The following is a 21,797-nucleotide window of genomic DNA, read 5'->3' on the forward strand; positions in this document are numbered from 1 at the left end:
TTGGCTCAAGAAACCAGAGAAATTCTAGTTTTTCATCATCTAAAGAGGAGAATGAAGCTAGATATTGATCACTTAGGATATATTATGATGATTGCCCGTTAATGTTGTTAAGGGAGTTAGAGACTGGAGATAAAGGATTGGTTTTGGTCATGTTTTATACAGTTTGCATACATTGATGACTATGCATAATATCACCAGGTCTGAGCATACCGAGAGGGAGGAATCATTTCATTGGTCAGATATTTTAATTTAGTAACAAAATCAAATTGTTAATGTTAGTACTTTCTACCCCCTCTACATGTACTTCATAGTTTCACACTCCTTTCTGCATATTTATCATAGCTCTTTGACCTTCACAGCTGCTTTGCTTTTGCTTAATATGAAGTGATTCTTAATGCCCTTTATGAAGGCAGGGAGCCCTGCAGAGTTCCCTGTCCATCCGTATGTCCATTTAGTCTTTGTAATCCACTGTGTCATCATAGTGGTTAAGTAATGCCCTCAGGTCAGGAAGCCCAGTCCGGACAGCTTAATTAAGTCCCTTACTTCTCTTTGGCACCAGAGACGTAAAGCCTGACCCGATGAATAAGACCATCTGTTTTGTGCTTCACTGCTTTAGATGTTCATACATGACTTTATTTGCATTGATTTTTGCTTAGGTCTTGCCCAAGTGATCAGAGCTTGTAAGGCTAGTATGTTACTACCTCAAAGGAACTGAATGTGTTTTAGAAGTTGGATCTGGTTCTCATTTGTAGATTTTCTGGGAATTATTAAGAATAATATTATGATATGCTTTATAATTCGGGAGCCTATTTCTATTTCTAAAAGTGCCAAGTTGAACAGACATTTAGTTACTGTAATGAGAAACTGGAGTGTAGGTGGTTCCATTTTACATACAGAATCTTTGGTGGGTTTTATGTTGGAAGCACAGACTGAAGTACATGTGATTGATATCAGTAAACTCTATTGCTTGCCTCACATTTTCACACCCCAGTTTCCACACCCCTTCCATTTTAATTACCCAGCTTTTCCAGTGTGGAAAAGTATACTCTGGATCTAATTTTTGAAGTGCCAGTCGTGTGGTCTTGCATCCTCACTGATTTAGTCAAGGAGGTGTTGGGGAATTTAAATTCCTCTGCCCAAAAATAGTTTTGCTTCTGGCTCTGAAGTGTCATCACACTTTCCCAAATTATCCTGGCTGTTAGCATTTAGAAAAATAACCAGACATATGTTGTAATCATCCTTTTTATTTAAAAAAAAAATGTTTTCCTCCTTCTAGTGGCAGCAGTTCTGGAAATGGTTGAGGTTCATGAAGAACAGAGAAGTTAAAGATTCTGCGTGTAGTTCTTATGTGAATTAGTTACATCTGGCACCGGGGCCATAGTAGGTTGCTTTCAGGGAATGGTGACCCAAGAGGTGAGGGGATGAGCTTTGGGCCAGAGCTGATATGTACAATTATGAAGGCCTTGGTGTGAGTTGCATTGGCCTCGGGTAAGGGGAGGCCCTTTTCTCTTTTCAAAAAGGTACCCTGAAGACTAATTGATGGCCCTAGTAATGCCTACTTAGAATATATAACTTCCTGGGGCACCTGGCTGCTTCAATCAGTTAACTGTCCAACTCTTGGCTTTGGCTCAGGTCGGGAGATCAAGCCCTGCATTGGGCTCTGTGCTCAGCCCAGAGTCTGCTTGAGATGCTTTCCCTCCCCCTCTGCTCCTCCCTGCTTCCCTCATCCATGTGCGTGTGCACACACATGCTCTTTCTCTAAATAAATAAATAAAATCCTTAAAAAAAAAAAAATATGTAACTTCCTGAGTCCTAGGAAGAATTTGTAATAGGTAGATAGAAACTCTAAATTCCTTTCATCTCTATTCTTCTTTTGCTCTTTTAAAGATTTTTTATTTTATTTTATTTATTTGATAGAGACACAGCTAGAGAGGGAACACAAGCAGGGGGAGTGGGAGAGGGAGAAGAAGGCCTCCTGCTCAGCAGGGAGCCCCATGCGGGGCTCTATCCCAGGACCCCGGAGTCATGACCTGAGCGGAAGGCAGACGCTCAACCAACTGAGCCACCCAGGCGCCCCTCTTTGGCCCTTTTAATTATTAAATTTCTATTGTATTTAATCGTGCTACTCATAATTTTAACAAGGACAGTATGGGCCACTAGTTCATCCAGACCTACCTGTCATCATCCTCTAATACTGGAAAAAGTGACACTTTGCCTGATATGTGACAGACCTCTAGTTAGAGGCAGCCCTCTCACTGGTCAGCCCAGTGTGAATTTGGCTGGCCTCTGTTGAATGTTTCTTAAATAAACAAGTTTCCCTTTTGGCAATGGTGGCAGACATATGGAATCCAAGAGTCTGGCAAAAGCCGTATCAAATAGGGTCCTTAAGCTACTTAGCTGCTTAATGGCTACTCTCACTGCTGTGACTGAGGAAATACCTTCCAACTGGAAAATAAAAGTCATCTTGCTGCCAGGGGACAAACATATTCATCATTTATTCTACCAGAAGAAAGGGCAGTGCTTATTGCTTTGCTGGACAAGGAATTTTTGCATTTAAGTTATAGTAATCATTAAACTGGTACCAAAAAAAAAAAAAAGTACTATAGAAGATGTTTAACTGTGCTTTGAATACTTCTACAATTGAGGAAGTTATTTGTGACATGTAAATATATTCTGTAGTTCTGCCTGATGGAAAAATCTAATGGCTTTCAAAAGCATTAAGTAGCTCTATTTTCTCTTAGTAAATGTGAATGCTAATAGAAACAAGCTGCTGGGAGGTGGAATTTGGCCAATATCCATTTGGTTTCTGGAGATGTTTTGTGTGGTTTTCCGGATTGGATTTTATGCAAGTTACAAATTCCTATTTTATATTACAGTAATTAGCTGTAAAAGTAGTTCTTTAGTTACTGCTCTAAGTACTTGGTTCCTTTGGGCCAATGTGACTGTTGGACCAATAAAGTTAGTCCCAGGAATTGAAGCCTGAGTGAAGGGTTTATCAGCACCTTTTCAGCACAGGAGGGTTTGAATTGTCTGAAATGACCATCCTTTAGGAAAGGAATCCTTTCATGTACTTTTAAGTTTTACATAAGGTTTTTGTCCTTTACAAGAAGCATAAGAAATGCCTATGGTTAATGTATGTATGTTGGAGGCAAGTGGTTGAAGAGATCAGGGGAGAAACCAGTTTCTTTTTTGTCTATCACATTTGCCCAGTGAATCCCTGAAGGGAAAGTAGTTAGAAATAAAGATAAAGGAAGCTGAAGCCTAGCAGAGAGTCTGTTTTACCCAACCTTTGCTTTAAGGTTTTAATTAAACCTGCTGTTTCTGAGAAGGAACAGTCTCTGTTTTTGAGTCCTTAGGACTTTGGAACAGATTCCACTATTGTTTTACTTATCCCGAGGGTGGGCCTCAAGATAGGGTGAAACCAGACAATTAGGATCTCAGACACCACCACCCTTTCCAAGTCCTCTGCAGTGACAGGATGGGATGGTGTGGACTTGTCTTAAAACATGGTATATAAATAATTGTCTAGGGAAAAGCTGACAGAAAAGAATATACAAGGAGAAAATTTTTTATTTGTGAAAAATGTAAATCCTGGTGAATTTATTGAGAAGTGAGTAGGAGGGAGAGGAGAGTTTAAGGTCCATAGTGAAAATATTTTGTTGATTCTGTGTGCCAAACACATTGCAAAAAACTTTTAAGTGTGTTATCTGATGATGTGCGATATGAAAGTCTCATAACCCACTTAACAGATGAGGAAAATGAGGCTAGCCCAGGGAAACACAGTAATACTGGATCTAGTATTCTCTGATTATCAAGAATGTGCCAGTCTCCTCCACATGCCTTACCTAGGATGCTCTTGTTGGGAAGTAATTACTGAAAGTGAACAAAGGGACTTTCCATAATAAAATTAAGTAAGATCTCTTGGGGACTTCTAAAATGAATGGACTGTGTTCATGTAGCACTATTGGAATAAGTTTAAAGGCTACTTAGAGTTGCAATACAATTTCCAGATACCCTTTAATATAATTACGAAGTTTGGAGATCAAAAGATTTAAGAGAAACATACAGATTGTTTTAGAACCAAATATCTACCCTAGCCACTTTGTTGTGGTGGGTTTTTTGTTTTTTGTTTTTTTCTATCTAGCTAAGTGGGATAGAGGAAGTAGGCACTTTCAATTTGTAATTCTACTTGGAAAATACAGTTTGTGATTTATGTTGTTTTAAAGGGAAGCACTGGGGGAAAGAGCTTTATGTCAAATTATATGTCTATGTATGTTATTTTTCCTCCTCTGAACTGTAATAGGATTTCCGAGACGCCGTGGCCCATGCTTCCAGGCATCTTGGGAAACCCGTGATTGAGGACCGGATCCTAAATCAGATCTTGTACTACTTGCCTCAGCTGTATGAGCTCAACCGGGATCTCCTGAAGGAACTGGAGGAAAGAATGTCAAACTGGTAAAAATGGACTGACCAGCTTTCCCAGAGTTCCACTTTTAGATGAAGCCATAAGGGCCCGGCTTGTGACAGAGAGGTGGTGTTCTTTACATTGAGTTGTTTCAGTGTATTGAATTTCTTGGCAGTTACCTGTAGATTGGTCATTTTATTTTATTTTTTTCCAAGATTTTATTTATTTGAGAGAGAGCAAATGAGAGGGAAAGAGTCAGGGGAAGAGAGGGAGAATGAGCCAGGGGGAGGGGCAAAGGGAGAAGCCGACTCCCAGACATGGGGCTAGATCCCAGGACCCGGAAATATGACCTGAGTGAAGGCTGACGCTTAACTGACTGAGTCACCCAGGCGCCCATAGATTGGTCATTTTAGATGGCTGAAATTCACAAACTTGACGCAGTGACCTCAATTCTAGAAATGTTTAAATTCTTTGGTAATACTGCCTCAAAAACAAGAAGGTCCATATTCAGCCAATTTAACTTTCTGTAGGTGATAATCAAGGTTTTTAAGATTGAGGGAGTTTACTTGATATATTCCCATTAAAATGTTTTTAAATGCTTCATTATCTTTTCTAGAATTTCATGAGTCTTTCTTTACATTTTGGGAAATAGGCCATTCACTGAGATAATAGGTTTGTTTGGTTTAGAAAATTTACATGTGGGGCGCCTGGGTGGCTCAGTCATTAAGTGTCTGCCTTCGGCTCAGGTCATGATCCCAGGGTCCTGGGATCGAGTCCCACATTGGGCTCCCTGCTCGGCAGGAGGCCTGCTTCTCCCTCTCCTACTCCCCCTGCTTGTGTTCCTGCTCTCGCTATCTCTCTCTGTCAAATAAATAAATAAAAATCTTTAAAAAAAAAAAAGAAAATTTACATGTGTATATCATTGTAGTAGATTTCCAAACTGGAAAAGAATACCAAAAGGTTAACTACTTCCTTGGGTTGTAGAAAGTAAGCAGACACTTTGGTGACATCTTTGGAAATATGTAGAAAATTTGTTCTAGGGGTTTTGAATTTATTGTCCCTGGGGAGCCCCAAATGATTAGCATAACAAAATAGTGTCACCTACTTTCATGATCAAAATTTCCCCGTAAGCTTTCTTTTCTAGAAAAATACCTCTTGCCCGTTTTGGAAGTATCGTGCCTCTGCATGTTGGGAAAATATGTTAGATGAGTGATTAATTCCTAGCTGCAGCCTAAGTGTAAAATAAAACAGGGTTAAGGACTGAGGAATGACTAAAAGGTATTTTTAAAAGTCACAATAGAAATAAAATGTGATTACAAAGAATTTTCCTATACATACTTGGTCATTCTTATAAAAATTTTTTAAAAAAAGTAAAATGACTCAGTTGCCTTTAAAAGATACACATATTTATGCAAGCGGGTGTTAAAAGAGGTTTAAATTTATTTTTTGCTTGTGTAAAGGTTTTCTCAAGTTTAGATTGATAGATGTTCTGCATTAAAGTATTAAGCATTCCTAAGAACAGACTAAATTGATGAAAGGGACAGCTAAAATGATATTTATGGGAAAAGCTACACTTGTTACTGACATAAAATTCTTCTAATCCTTGGATAAGAATTTTTCTACTTACTAAAATATTTTTCTCTCAGGGGCCTTCAAGTTAAGACATACTCTTTGGTTTTAGTATGCTTTCTAAAATAACATTTATTTTTACATTGGCTTTTAATAACTGTTGAAATACTTCATTTCTGCATTCAACAAGGTTTTGAGTTATCTTTGGTGTGCTGGTCAGGGCTCTAAGCATGGCGGGAGCATCACATTGCACAAAATAGATAAGGCTCTTGCCCTCATGGAGTAGGTATTTTAGTGGGGGGAGAACTGGAAAAATGGACAAGAAACAAGATACAAGCAATATCTGGAAAGATGTAAAATAAGATGACGTGCTGGCAAGTGAAGATTGTCTGACCAAGGAAGGCCCTCTGGAAAGGAAAGGACTTTAACGTGACATCTGAACTAAATGGAAGAACTGGCCAGGGTTTCCTATTTCCCAGCATGCAAAGCCATTAGTAAAAGTTTGCAAAGTGGGAATGACTCCGTATGTCAAAGGAATATAAAGATGGCCACTGTGGTTGGAGAGGACTGAGAAAGAAGGAGAGAAGCATGAAATGGGTCAGAAAAGTAAGCAGCAGCAGGACCAGTGGGGCTTTTGTAAGCCAAGGGAAGGAGTTTGTTTTCCTGCTGAGTCCCATAGGAGGCCCTTGGAAGTCACATGGTGTAATTTAGGTTTTTAGACTCTCTGGCTGCACAGTAGGATGAGATGGTAGAAGTGGGAGACCAGTCAGAGGGCTGGCAAAATCCAGGCGACATGTGATGGTGGCAGTGGGAATGGTGAAGAGTAGGCATTTGGGGATAGGAGATGTCTTAAAAGAAGGGAGAAGAGCACACCCTGATGGCTTAGACACGGGACTCTCACTGGATGTGGGATATGTTTTGGAGACATTAATGACTCTTTTCATGTTTTTTGTATCTCTTCTTTATCTTAGGACTGAACAACATAGAATTGCTGATATCTTTGTAAAGAAGGGACCATATCTAAAAATGTATTCCACGTACATCAAAGAATTTGACAAAAATATAGCTTTGCTGGATGAGCAGTGCAAGAAGAACCCAGCTTTTGCTGCTGTTGTTAGAGATTTTGAGGTATTTTTGCTTCCATATAATGTTGAACCCTTTTTTCTTTATTTTTTTTGTTTTTAAAGCTGTAATAATTTGTAATTGTTGAAAACAAAAAAATATTAAAGTATAATCCCTTCAAAGTCAAAGAGGGGCTGAACAAATTAAAAGGTGAGAAAGTGTGTACAAGATTTAATTTTGAAAAATCTATGATGGCATGCTAGAATATGTTGATCGGTCTCCTTTTTTTTAATTGTGGAGAAATACACATAAAATAAAACTTAACCATCTTAACCATTTTTAAGTGTATAGTTCAGTAGCATTAGGTACCTTTACGTTGTTTTGCAACCAATCTCTACAACTGTCTTCATCTTAACATTGCAAAACTGAAACTATGGCTAAAACAGCATCCCATTCTCCCCTCTCCCAGCCCCTGGTGACCACCATTATATCCTTCTGTCTCTGAATTTGACTACTCTAGAAACATTTCTTACTTTTAACTCAACCTTTCCTTTTATTCTTCTCACAACTAATCTACAGTGAAGGATGGGAAATGTAATTTGTTTCCCTTTAGATAAATAAGTAACACAGGTTCAGTGTCAAAGTTAAGAAAAATTAATAACGTGTTTATAACCAAAGCATTGTGTTTGGACTCAAAGCTATGAGGGTACAAGCCTGATTTGATTGGGGATAAATGATATAATACATCTCTTAAAAATTAGTTTTAACTAAAATTTAAGTCCTTCCCCCAGTCTTGGGTAAAATGTGAATTATTATATGTTTTAATACTCATTTCTCTCTTTTGTAACTAAAAAAAAAAAATCAGCGAATTCTAGTCACGCAAAACTAGAAAAGTTTTAGAAGTAGTAAGATATTGCTGATTTCTTATTTGTACATTAAACACAAATTTAAAATCATTTGTTGTCTTCTTTCCTTTTTTTTTCTTTTCCTCTCCTCTGATGTTTTCATGCTGTTAAGAAAGGAAGTGTGATTTCTATAGCTATGGCAACTGATAATTGACCCAGGTTTTCATCAGTGTCCAGTGCGTTGTTCCGTTGCCTCGGCAGCAAAAGAACATAGGACAGGGGAAAATTAGCTGTCTTCGTTAATGGTGCTTGCATGGTAGACGCTTTCTTAAATGCGGTATAATTATAACTTTTTTTTTAAAGATTTTATTTATTTATTTGACAAAGAGAGAGACAGCGAGAGAGGGAACACAAGCAGGGGGAGTGGGAGAGGGAGAAGCAGGCTTCCCGCGGGGCAGGGAACCTGATGTGGGACTCGATCCCAGGACCCTGGAACCATGACCTGAGCCAAAGGCAGACGCTTAACAACTGAGCCACCCAGGCGCCCCTCATTATAACTTTCTAATTATTCTGTGTACCAGACCCTAGAGGTGCATATTTAGAAAAAGATGAAACGATCTGAGCAAATCTAAGAAAACTCTTTTCCCACCCACCTGAGCTGTGGAAGAAGTAGAAGTAGAAGACATCTTAGGATGCAGGGACATTTTCATTTGGCCATTTTGATGCCACCTCACAGTACATTCCTGTGTCGGAGAATGCGAAGCCTAGGATTGGGCAGAAGTGTCTGTTGTACATACTAAGGAAAAGAGTTTTAAAGGCAAAATCAAATGTCCTTTTGGTCAAGTTAGAATGGCTCTGGAATCAAAATGTCTCTCTAGAATGCTGATTTGGGAACTGTCTTTTATAACCATTCATCTGAGAAAGAAATTTTACATCCATCAGGCTTATTATAAAAGGTATGCTCAGCAGGGCTGCTTTTCAGGTTATCTTTAGTTTCTGCAACACTCCCCACTACCACCAATTGTTATCATGGGTATATTGACCGTAGGCTCTGCTTATTATTTGAGTCCAGTTCCCAGTAGCTGTATTTCTTCTGCCTTATCTTGAGGGCCATGCAATTCTTTAGGGTCTGTTTGTGCTTGTGGATACACTGGCAAATAGTTGCTAAGTGGCAGCTGCTGAGTATGGTAGGCTCTCACTGAGCTGGAGCAGGCTGCAGCCACCCCTGTCTGTGAGAGTGAGCCCGGGACTTCAGAGACCTCCCTGCGGGAGAGAGGGGTGGGCTAGCTGGTGAGTCAGCTGTGCCTTAATAGCTGCGCCTTAGAATAAAGGGAGCTTCCCCATGAGTCCCCTTCCAGAGTTGTTGGCTTTCTAAAGTTTGGCTTCCTGGGCACTTGAATCTGGATCCCTTCCTTCTTAAAAGAATGCTTGTGTTTACTCTGGATACGTTTTCCTTTCAGATGAGCCCACGCTGTGCTAATCTGGCCCTCAAGCACTACCTGCTCAAGCCAGTTCAGCGGATCCCGCAGTACAGGCTGCTCCTGACAGGTGGGCTTCTTCGGCAGTTTGCCAGCCGACCAGCTGACACTGCTTTTATGAAACTCTCCCTCTCCTAAGAATGCCTCTCTTCCTAACACTCCAATAACCCCTTATCTAATATACGGATCTATAGACTGATTACAACTTCATGTACATATCGCCAGAACTACACTTCTCTGGGTTCTTCAATCGTCCCTGCATGCATTCTGTGCTCTGGGCACTCACATGTGTACGTTGTACTCTCCCAACCCCACATCCCTGCATCGTTTTACCTGGTTAATATTATTAATCCCAAGAATGTCCTTTCCCAGCCACTCAAGATTGAGTTGTAGGGAGTCACTCCCACATATTCATGTAGCAACAGTTGTTGCCCCGGTCACTTACCTTAGAGGGTGTAAGGACTGATTAATGAGCTGTGTGCTTAGAATAGTGCTTTGGTCATAGTAAGTTCTAAATCAGTATCAGCTGCTATTAATAGTAGTTGTACCCTTATCGTCATCATTACTATGTTGTTGTCATGGTCATTGTCTGTATCTTCTGCTAGACTGTAAGCATCAAGATTACAGGGCTGTGTCTATCTGGCTTACTGCTATAATAGTAAAAAGAAAAATGAAGAAGAGGGGAAAGCTGTGAGTTGAGTGAAGGCATACACTGCGCTCAGGGCTTTATATTCATTGGCTTTCCCAAGTCTTCACCATAGCTGTGCCTGTCACAATATTATTTACATAGATGTAATAACAGGCTTATAGAGATAAGAATTTGACATCACAGCAAAGCTAATACAGTCTCACACCAAATCTAGTATCCAGCACATGCTACTAGGTCCTCTGGAGTATTTTTGAAATGTAGTGGATGTAGGGTGCCTGGGTGGCTCAGTCGTTAAGCGTCTGCCTTCGGCTCAGGTCATGATCCCAGGGTCCTGGGATCAAGCCCCGCATCAGGCTCCCTGCTCCGTGGGGAGTCTGCTTCTCCCTCTCCCACTCCCCCTGCTTGTGTTCCCTCTCTCGCTCTGCCTCTGTCAAAAAAATAAATAAAATCTTAAAAAAAAATATAGTGGATGTACATTGAATTAATATACATATATATAGTGTGTATTAAAAATTATGACAAAATGGGGCGCCTGGGTGCTTAGTCAGTTAAGCGTCCGACTCTTGGTTTCAACTCAGGTCATGATCTCAGGGTCATTGGGATCGAGCCTGTCGTCGAGCCCCGCTCAGCTCAGATTATGCTTAAGAGTCTCTCTCTCTCTCTCCCTCTGCTCCTCCCCCTGCTCGCACCCTCTCTCTCTGTCTGTCTCAAATAAATATATGAACGAAATCTTTATAAAAAAAAGAATTGTGTCAAAATGGATAAGAATATCAAAATGCCACCACAACTGTAAATCAATCTGTAGCAATTTTATCATGTAAATAGATTTTGAGGTACTTGGTTCCTGTGGGTATTCTTTAAAAATGGTGTGCATGCTCCTTTCCTTAATCCTTTCTCATAAGCCAAGAACTATGTTGGATAGAGTTAGGTGAATGCTGGAAAGCCAGGATTTCCGGCTATTCCTTTAGGCAAAGCCTTCCTGCATTGCCTTTTAAAAGACACAGTGCTGTTGAGGAAGGCCTGCCTTCAGCATCAGGACCTGACTACCCTAGGTGTTTCAAGTGTTTGCTTTGAATTTCTAACTGTGAATCAGACCCTAGATTTTTCTCTGGAATGACATAAGGCAAACCAGATAATTTGAGGATATCCTGGCCATTTGTACTTTCTTTCCTCTGCTTTTGGCAGAGATTTAGAATACACAGGACAGAAGGAAGTACCGATGCATGTGTTGTGTTTTTGCTAGATAAGTTCAATGCTGTATCATAAATGAAGCTATCAGATGGCTTAGGCTATTTCTACAGCTGTGGAATGAAATACTGTTTTTGGTGGTAAAAGACTACTGTGGTTTCCAATGAGAGAAGGATGGAGCAGGACTCTGAAATTTTAATGTAAAAAATTTTTCCCCCACACTATGACTGATCTGAGTAAAAAAGTTACACATACATTTAATTTAGGATTCATGAAGAGGTTGGTTTTAACTGAGAAATGATGAAGTAGCAAAAGCAAGTTAAAAAATTCTTTCTTAAGAAGAGATTTCATGTGTTTTATGATAGCAACATAATGTGAGCTTGGGTTTGTTTTAGTTTTGAGCTTTCCTCTTCTTTAATCTTAAAGCCATTTACCCATTCTTTAAGTTGAAAAATCTCCATTATTTATTTATGTATGGTAGACCCTCAGTAATTGTGGATTTACTGAAGGGTAATGGTGATAAATGGATTGTTCAAGGTCACAGCGTCAGGACTAACGTTTAAGAAAGAACATAGACTTTGTAAAGAAATAACATAGACTTCATGTTCTTCATCCTTTGCCTTTTCTTCCATTGATTCAAATTCTTCCTTTTCCTCCAAGCCTGACCTGAAATCCCCCCTTGCTTTTGAAGCCATCTTTCATTACTCCAGTCCTCCTTGACCCTTATTATTAGTGCCATGTGACCTAGCAAATATTTACAGTAGTCCCCCCTTACTCACCAGGGATATATCCCAAGACCACCAATGGATGCCTAAAACCATGGATGGTACCATACGGTGTGCATACTCTTGTTTTTTCCCCTACCTACATACCTATGATAAAGCTTAATTTATAAATTAGTCACAGTAAGAGATTAATAACAATAATAATCAAATAAAATAATTATAACAATATACTGTAACCAAAATTAAGTGAATGTGCTCTCTCATCTTATCGTACTGTGGTTACCCTCCTTGTGATGATGTGAGATGATAAAATGCCTATGTAATGAGATGAAGGGAGGTGAGTGACAATAGGTACTATGTGTCCTTAGGTTGCCTTCGACCTTCTGTGACGTGTTAGGAGGATCATCATCTGCCTCCACTCGCACAGCAGTTGACTTTGTGTAACTGAAACCATAGAAAGTGAAACTACAGATAAGGGGGGAACTGTATTTAGTTTCTTGTGAATTTGCTAATATTTTTCTAATTTGAATAGTGGTTCCTTAATTTGATTATAAACTCCTTGAGGTCAAAGAGTGAGTCTTTACCAACCATTTAGTGCACCCCAATTAATTGGATCAGTTTGGGTTACCTTGGAAGCCATTCAGGAAATAATTTTGGCTGATTTTAAGCTACGTTTAAAACGTCCCATTAGGGGCACCTGGGTGACTCGGTTAAGCGTCTGCCTTTGGCTCAGGTCATGATTCCAGGGTCCTGGGATTGAGTCCCACATCAGGTTCCCTGCTCAGTGGGGAGCCTGCTCCTCCCTCTCCCTCTGCCTCTCTCCCTACTTGTGCTCTCTCGCTCGCTCTCCCTCACTCTCTCAAATAAATAAAATCTTTTAAAAATAATAAAAATAAACAAATAATGAAACATCCCATTAGCCAAAACATCTTTAGCCTGAAGGACAACATTGAGATAGAGAATTTCAGAGGTGATGTCTTCTCCTAAATGGAAGACACATTCGGAGATGTTGAAATGGCCTTCCTAAGACTACACAAATGGTATTGATGGTATTGTACGTATGGTTATGTAATCCTAAGGACACATGGAGGTTGTGATGCTATGGTTTTGTTTCATATTTTTATTTAAAATTCTGATTTTCCAGTGCTCATTTTTGTGATGTTCTGATTGCTCCCTACTTTGCAAGATATTTCTACAGTTGCTATCAAAGTGCCCTGTCCATGCACTTAAATTTTTAGAAGTTGGATTTTAAGTCTTTAAGTTTGCATCTATTTAAACATGATAGTTAACTGGGTCCTCATCTTTGGATAAACAAGCTCAATGTTTTAATCCTCTGAACAGCCTTGTGGGATAAATACTTTCCTTTTCTTCCCGCCCCCCCAACTTTTTCATTTTAGAATTTGGAGTAATTCCAAGTGCACAGAATATATAGGCGCAGAGAGGAACAGTGAGACTATTTGGGGCAACTTTTGACAACTTTGATTTGTTAATGAGTTTTAGGCAGACAAGGGGAAGAATCGCTGCCTGACTCAGTGTAGATTTGTGCCTGCCTTGGTTTCTTAAGAGGGGAAGATTGAAAAATGTAGAGATGAAGTACAGATAAGCTAGGATAGTTTCTTTTGGAATGCTTTTAGAGAGAGGTAATTGGAAATTCCCAGATACAGCGACCTGCCCCTGCTAGTCAGACAACCATCCTATTGTCTTGCACTGTTTTCTTCCTGGACATAATTTGGGCTTCAACTGGGTATTCTACGTAGGCTTTCATAGTAAAAACACTTCCAACTAAATTCCTGGTAGAACTTTTTTAAGCTCAATCTAAAATAGGATTAAAGAAAATGTATATGTCGTATGATGAATGCTTAAGATTAGAATTATCTTTTTAAAAAAAAGGTAAAATAAAGTAAGTAATTTACTTAATTTAAGTAGAAAAACTTATAAATTTTACCTTTATATTGGCCACTCAAGGCAAATGAATCTAACCAGATCTTGAAATCTCTATGGGACCCACAACCTACTTAGAGTTAGGAGCATGAGGCAACAGTGAAGAAGCAATGGAAGGAAACACGTGCTGTTATAGGAGCAGCATTAGTTTTTTACCTCTGCTTATGTCCTTCCTCATCTCTTCAGTGTTGAGACCGTCTTTATTATCCTGACTCTGGGCGTGGCATAGATTCTGGCCCATAACAGGGACTCTACTGAGCTGGAAGGTTTAGGGAATTAAACGTTGTTCCTTTTCACGAGGTTGAGAATCCCCTGAATATTGGATGGATGAATGGGTCAGTAAATTGTTAAGAGTTAAAAACACCCTTCCAGTTACCCAGGCACAAAATTGTGGAGAAGACTCTGAAATGCTTCCCTTTCTTCCTCGTTCCTCTGTTGTGGTATCTGCCAACGAGGTTTCTGCCGCCTCTGCTTCCTGCTCTTTCCATTTCCCTTGTTATGTTCTAGACCAGGCCTTTCTAAATGCACGCCAGGTTGTGGCCGTATCTTCCTTCTGGTCGCGCTACCTCTTCGCACCACCGCCACCCTCATGTAGCCTGGCACATTGTCACTTCATCTCTTTTCCAAGGACACCAAAAGGAAAAACATACTCCTCCCATGTCTCCCCTTTACTCACACACCACCATCACTCTCACAGTACTGACACCAGGTGTGTAGTTTTGTCCCACACCAGGCAATTCTCTTTGACACTAGCGAGGTGTCCTATAATTTGTTTCAATTCTAGCATGATCTACCTGGAAATAGTGTCCGGTTCTATGGAGTTCAGGGCTCAGTCCCACAAGACTGCCCCCCTGCAAACTTCATATGCCGTTCGCAAGTCCCAGGCTGTCACCTGTAATTTCTGATCAACCAGCTATAAATCTGGGGTCTCCTGATCCCCTCCTTGGGTTTGGTAATTTGCTAGAATGGCTCATAGAACTCAGAGTAACGCTTATTTACATTTGCTGGGTTTATCACAAAAGGGTAGGATAAACGTTATAAGTGAGCATCTAGGTGGAAGGGGTGCATAGAGCAAGCTATGTGGAGAGGATCTTGGAGCTTCCCTGCCCTCTCTGGGCATCACTTTCCCAGTGCCTCCACATGCTCAGCGACTAGAAGCACTAAACGCTGCACCTGGGGACTTTTATGGAGGCTTCATCATGTGGTCATGATCCATTATCAACTCCACTTCTAGCCCTCCCCGCTTCCTGTAGGATGGAGAATGGGGCTAAAAGTTCCAAGTTTATAATCCTGGCTTGATCTTTCTAGGGACCGGTCCTTATCTAGGAGCTATTCTGGAGCCCACCCAGAGTCACTTCATTACAATAAAAGACATTCCTATCACCTAGAAAGTTCCAAGAGATTTAGGAGTTCTGTCAGAACTAGGGTCAAAGGCCAAATGTTAGGACAAAAGATGCTCCTAATGCTCTTATCACTTAAAAATTACAAGGGTTTTAGGAGCTCTGCGCCAGGAATTGGGAGCAGAGATCAATATTTTTTTCTGTTCTCTCACAGACCTACTTTAATTCTGCTTATTAGGAAGGTTGAAAACTTACTCTCCCTACCGTAATGGGAGATACTTGTCATTTGTCCAAACCCATAGAATGTATACCACCAAGAGTAAACCGTAATGTAAACCATGGGCTTTGAGGGGGTTGTGATGTGTCATCCATTCTAACAGACCACTGTGTTGGGGGATATTGATAGTGGGGAAGGCTATGCATATCGAGGGAAGGGGGCATATGGGAAATCCCTATGCCTTCCTCTCAGTTTTGCTGTGAACATAAAATTGTTCTAAGAAAACAGAGTCTTAATTTAGGGGGCTGGGGTGAACCTTATTATTCACTATGAGGGCCATAGGTTATAACCCAGAATTTCCCAAATCTCGTTTTCCTTTGTTCTAGCTGTAGTAGTATTCTTTTATGTGTATATATATATGTGTGTGTGTGTGTGTATATATATATATATATATTTATTATTATTATTATTTGACAGAGAAAGAGCACAAGTAGGCAGAGTAGCAGGCACAGAGAGAGGGAGAAGCAGGCTCCCCACTGAATAGAGAGCCTGACTCAGGGCTTGATCCCAGGACACTGGGATCATGACCTGAGCCAAGGGCAGACACTTAACTGACTGAGCCACCCAGGCGTGTAATGGGATGTTTTAAGTGTAGCTTAAAAGTAGTTTTTTTAGGATGCCTAGGTGGTTCAGTCGGTTAAGCATCTGCCTGCTTAATCCCACAGTCCTGGGATCAAGTCCCATGTCGGGCCCCCTGCTCTTCGGGGAGCCTGCTTCTCCCTCTCCCTCTCCCTCTCCCTCTGCCTGCCACTCTCCCTGCTTGTGTGTGCTCTCTCTCTGTCAAATAAATAAATAAAATCTTAAAAAAAAAAAAAAAGTAGTTTTTTTACTCTCTCTTGAATCCTGTCCTCAAGGTCAGATTCTTTCTTTCACTAATCAGTATTTATATGGGCTGACCTTGAGCTGGACACCTGTATACACTGGCAAACACCAAGGTGGTCCTTGTTCTGATGGAGCCTGTAGTCCTCTTTAGGGCCACTCCCAACCAGTCAAGCTTCCACCGAGCTCTTCTTCTTCTCAAGTCCTGAAAATTAAACTGATCTCATCACTTGTTTGAGTGAGTATATTTTGAGGATTTATTTTTGTTAGGTTCCCCTTTTTTCTTTAAAGGGATCTTTTGTGTCTATTAAAAAACATATAAGTATTATAAAACAAAGCCCCTCTTTATCTTCTGCCATCCAGAGATGACTGTGAGCCTTTTAGATCTTTTTTGTCTCTGTGTTACAGGCAGGATAAATTTCAACAACAAAAAAAGTTTTATTTGTGGAAAGTTACTACAGTGGTGTTGAAAAAAGTTGAATCAGTGAGGATCATGTCGAGAAAATAAAATGAAAAACATAATTTAAAAATTCCTCTGAAATATCTTTTCCATTTCTATATTTAGGGGGAAAAACAGTCCTTTGAACTTTGATTAAATTTGGATCAGGTAGTTTTCTTTGATCTTGTTCAAAATATTTATGTTATAAGTGACTAACGACATATTATATTACTTTTCCTGTAATCTTTGCCTTCAGTCTGGGATGGTATTAACTCCCTCTAGGTTTTAGAAATCCAGGATTTCCCATGTTGGTAGAAAATGGGATATTAAAAACATCTGTTAGAGTGTTCTGAAGCTATTAATTTGAGCTATGAACGGACTAATAAGCAGATTCGAGAAAAGGTCAGAATCATATTAACGCATGATTTTTTTAAAAAATCCTTACCGAAAAACAAAACTTGTGCTTTAGCAAGTATTTGTTTTCTAACCCAGGGCTAATTGTCTCTAGCAAAAGTCATTCTAACACTTTCTCTAGGGCAGAACTTGATGAAAGTTAGGGCTGTTCCAGGCACCAGCCAAGGAATTTCGTTTCTGAAGAACCCAAAGACCCTGATGTAAGGCAGTTCCATCCATGTGACATGGGAGGGTGATGATATTCAGAATTCCCTTTGTTATTAGGTCAGCTCTTGTTTCTTTTGCAATTAATTTTTTAAAGCCTTTTTATTTATTTTTGCAAGCGAGAGGGAGAGAAAGGGAGAGTGAGCTGGCATGAGTGGGGGGTAGGGGCAGAGGGGGAAGCAGACTCTGCTGAGCAGGTTGCCCAGTGCAGGACTCGATCCCAGGACCCTGGGATCATGACGTGAACCGAAGGCAGACGCATAACTGACTGAGCCACCCAGGTGCCCCTGTTGCAGTTAATTTTTAATTGTAGTTGTGAACAAGGTATTTTGAAGGATGATACTTAATCAATTATATCCATGAAATATTTTGGTACTGTGGAAATAAATATTTAGTACTATGGAAAGACTTTAGGATATAAGCATGTCTTATCTGCCTGATCTATTAAATTACAGCTTTTAAGTGTAATCTCACTTTCTTTATAGAACAGAGGTTCTTAACCTTTTTTGTGCCTGGATCCCCATGGCAATCTGGTGAGGCTTATGGATTTCTTAGAATAATTTTTTAAGTTACAGAATAAAATACCTAAGACTAAAAGGAAACCAATTGGCCTGAAATGCAGTTATTAAAATAGTTTTAATGTGCTGCTTTAGTAATGCATTAAATAAGAAGATCTGGTGGTAGATCTAAGAACTCCCATGACATTGATACAGTGGTGACAGTAAACAATATTTTGAGAAACGTGCAACATCTGTAATGTGATATAAAAAACGTGTGACTTCTCTGGTGGTAACGTCACTGATACTATGATAATACTATGGTTTGTTGCCTATATTCATAATGGAAGGAAATTCTGTATTTCACTTAGAGGTTGGTGAAACTATTTGTTTTTTTGTGTTTTGCCCATCCAGGGCTGCAGATCTCCAGAATCTTACCCATAGGCGTTCCTACAAAGCCATTCTTTTTCCAATTCTCAGTGTATATTTAACTCAGATTCCCTGCAGGTAGCTAAATGCCTCTGTTTCTGGAACTTGCCTTGCTAAAGATCTAGCATGCTGACTGTGTTGCTAAAGAGTTTTCCTCCTAAGTGTTTGTCAGAGTCTTGGGCTTACATCCACTTGAAGAAACACTGAAATTCAGTCAAACTTGAATTCACTTTGGTGTTTATATTTGCTTTATTCGTCTCTTGGCTGTTCTTTGGGTAGAAAAAAAATATACTTATCTCCCTAAACCTAAATTTGCTCTTTGTTGATAATCAGGATGGTAAGAACCAAATATGGATAAGAACTTCTGTAAGTGGGGCTTGACTGTGCCAAGACTGAGTCTAAGCAAGTCTAAGTGACTTTTGCTTGGTCTGACCACATAGTAAATACAATTAATAATTGTGTCCTTTCCTATTAGGATATAGAAGCTTTATGAGACCAAAACCTTTTCCTGGGATGCCTGGGTGGCTCAGTTGGTTAAGCGTCTGCCTTCAGCTCAGGTCATGATCCCAGGGTCCTGGAATTGAGCCCCACGTGGGGCTCCTTGTCGGCGGGGAGTCTGCTTCTCCCTCTGCCTGCCGCTCCCCCTGCTTGTGCTCATGTGCTCTCTCTCTCTCTCCCCTTCTGACAAATAAATAAATAAAACATCAACAATTAAAAATCCATACTACCATTGCAAAAATAGATCTACTGATTGAAAAATAATTATTCTATTATTAGAATAGGTAGGTAACTTAAAAAACACCCTGTTAATAAGAATCTAATTTATGACAAAGTAGCAAGTATAAGACAGTAGAAAAAGGAAGAACTGTTTGTTGAGTAACCTGTTAAAATTTGAAAAATTATCAGATTCGTATGTCAGTGGATATACTAAAAATCAAAATATAAATAGAGCACAGAGGATTTTTAGGGCAGGGAAAATACTCCGTACAATACCATCATGATGGATAAGTGTCATTTTATATTTGTCCAAACCCATAGAATGTACAACCCCAAGAGTGAACTGTGGACTATGGGTGATAATGACGTGTTAATACAGGCTCATCAGTTGTAGTAAAAGTACCACTCTGGTGGAGGACGTTGATAATGGGAGAGGCTGTGTATGTGAGGGAACAGGAAGTGTGTGGAAAATCTCTGTTCCTTCTCCTCAGTTTTATTGTGTATGTGAAACTGCTCAAAGAAAGCCTTAATTAAAATAAAAACTAAATATAAAGCAGTAAACTATAGTAAAAACAGGAAAAAATAAAATGTGTTATTTATTAAAACTCTAAGGATCGAGAAAGGAGGAGACATGGTTTTCTAAGCCCAGAAAAATAAAGAAATTATAAAAGAAAATACTGATACTTTTCCACTATTCTAATTTTTTACATTTTTTTTAAAGATTTTATTTATTTATTTGACAGAAACATAGCGAGAGAGGGAACACCAGCAGGAGGAGTGGGAGAGGGAGAAGCAGGCTTCCTGCTGAGCAGGGAGCCCGATGCGGGGCTCGATCCCAGGAGCCTGGGATCATGACCTGAGCCGAAGGCAGATGGTTAACTACTGAGCCACCCAGGTGCCCTTTTCCACTATTCTAAATAATAAAAACATTATAAAGACTTAAGGTACAGTCAAAATTAAAAGATAAACATTCATTAGAAAATATATTAGTAGCAAATATGAAAAAAATTGCTTTTTCACTGAAAATATTAAAACTTCCATAGATATATGGACTAACAAAGGAGCAAACAGTTCACTCACAAAATGCATAATAAATACATAGTGGCATCCTCTGAATCATAAATATCAATTAAAACAAGTTTTCAGTTCCCCCTACTACATCAGCAATAAAAAACTGGATATTAGAAGTTTATGAGGATCATTTTGGTGAAATTGATATTCTCATGTCTTTATTATTTTTTTTAAGATTTTATTCATTTATTTGACAGAGAGAGACACAGCAAGAGAGGGAACACAAGCAGGGGGAGTGGGAGAGGGAGAAGCAGGCTTCTTGCTGAGCAGGGAGCCCGATGCGGGGCTCGATCCCAGGACCCTGGGACCATGACCTGAGCCGAAGGCAGATGCTTAACGACTGAGCCACCCAGGCGCCCATCTCATGTCTTTATAATGACATTTTAAATTGGTATATCCCCCCTTCGGGAGGGTTTCTCATGATATATTTATCAGTACTTTAAAAAAAAACCTTTATTCTCACTGATCAGGAAATAGTCTGACCTATGGAAAAAGACAAATATATCAAGGTACTGATCAGTGTTACTTATAATTAAAATGATTACACAGTTTATTATTCATTTATTATTATTCAAGCCTATTAACTTTCAAGAGTATGAAGGGCATTATTTATAGTTATGCGTGGTCAATAGGTATACAGCAGAATCATTATGGGCAAATTAGGATATATGGCCACCCTATTTACAACAGCCAAAACAAGATAACTTTAAAATGACCTAAAAGTCTAATAGAATACCTTAAGTAGCAAATAATATATCCCTGTCATGGGATAGTATTTAGCTACTCCTGTGGGGAAAAAAAGATATGTGGGCTAGAATACTAGAATGGGCTATAAAATCCTATGTATTATTAAAATTATGTGAAATCAAACATTTGTAAAAACAGGAGGAGATAATTTTAAATCATAGTTATTTTAGAGAGATGTGCATGGTTTGAGTTTTCTCCGGTATTTAATTTTCCAAATTTCCTATTCTGCATTTTAGAATTTTTTTAAAAAATATGCTTCATAGGGACGCCTGGGTGTCTCAGCTGGCTAAGCATCTGCTTTCAGCTCAGGTCATGATCCCAGGGTGCTGGGATCAAGGTCCCGCATCAGGCTCCCTGCTCAGCGGAGAGCCTGCTTCTTCCCCTGCTTGCCACTCCCCCTGCTTGTGCTTTCTCTTTCTGACAAATAAAGTCTTTAAAAATATATATATGCTTCATAATATATTAGAATGATAATCATGACAGTTTTCCAATCTGGTCCACCCTACTTACTTTATGTATGAGGATACTGACACACAGAAACCCTACAGGGCATGGCCAAAGTCACATGCCTCGGCAAGAGGTAGCTGGACGGTTAAGAATCTATCCTCTCATTCCCAATGAGGGCTCTTGACCACTTTACCGAGCTGCCTTGAAAATGGCAGCAGTATGTCTTGCAACATAACACTTGACCTTTATTTTTGGTATTTAAAATAATCTGTACTCTGTTTCAGAAGTCAGGCTTGTTCTTAGGTGCTTCTTTTAAAATTTGAATCTTTGACAAAGAAGCTTATTGACTAGACTTACTTTTCTCTGGATCCCATAATTCTGGATGTGTCACTGATGTCATTACATATTGAAGGAGGAAAGACGAAATGTGGGTAATACAAAGGAAGACACGTCCTCAAATTCCCAAAACGCTTGACTTTGGAACGTTACTGTCCTGTATGCTCCATTTCCTATGTACTCTGCCATCGACCATTT

At 39.5% G+C, this 21,797-nt stretch overlaps 1 protein-coding gene across 3 annotated transcripts in view; it reads left to right on the forward strand.

The window, feature by feature from the left end:
* Positions 1-21,797, forward strand: part of FGD6 (FYVE, RhoGEF and PH domain containing 6) — a 108,028-nt gene that overhangs the window by 59,312 nt on the left and 26,919 nt on the right. For all 3 annotated transcript variants that reach the window (XM_073900497.1, XM_025881257.2, XM_073900498.1), the window contains exons 6-8: positions 4,304-4,455; positions 6,946-7,102; positions 9,342-9,429. In XM_073900497.1, coding sequence (XP_073756598.1) covers positions 4,304-4,455; positions 6,946-7,102; positions 9,342-9,429 — 397 coding nt within the window. The remainder of the gene's footprint in view (positions 1-4,303; positions 4,456-6,945; positions 7,103-9,341; positions 9,430-21,797) is intronic.

The sequence above is a fragment of the Callorhinus ursinus genome, unplaced genomic scaffold (assembly GCF_003265705.2).
Source record: "Callorhinus ursinus isolate GAN/ISIS: 27379988/994484 unplaced genomic scaffold, GSC_fseal_2.0 scaffold14, whole genome shotgun sequence".
Classification (NCBI taxonomy): domain Eukaryota; kingdom Metazoa; phylum Chordata; class Mammalia; order Carnivora; family Otariidae; genus Callorhinus; species Callorhinus ursinus.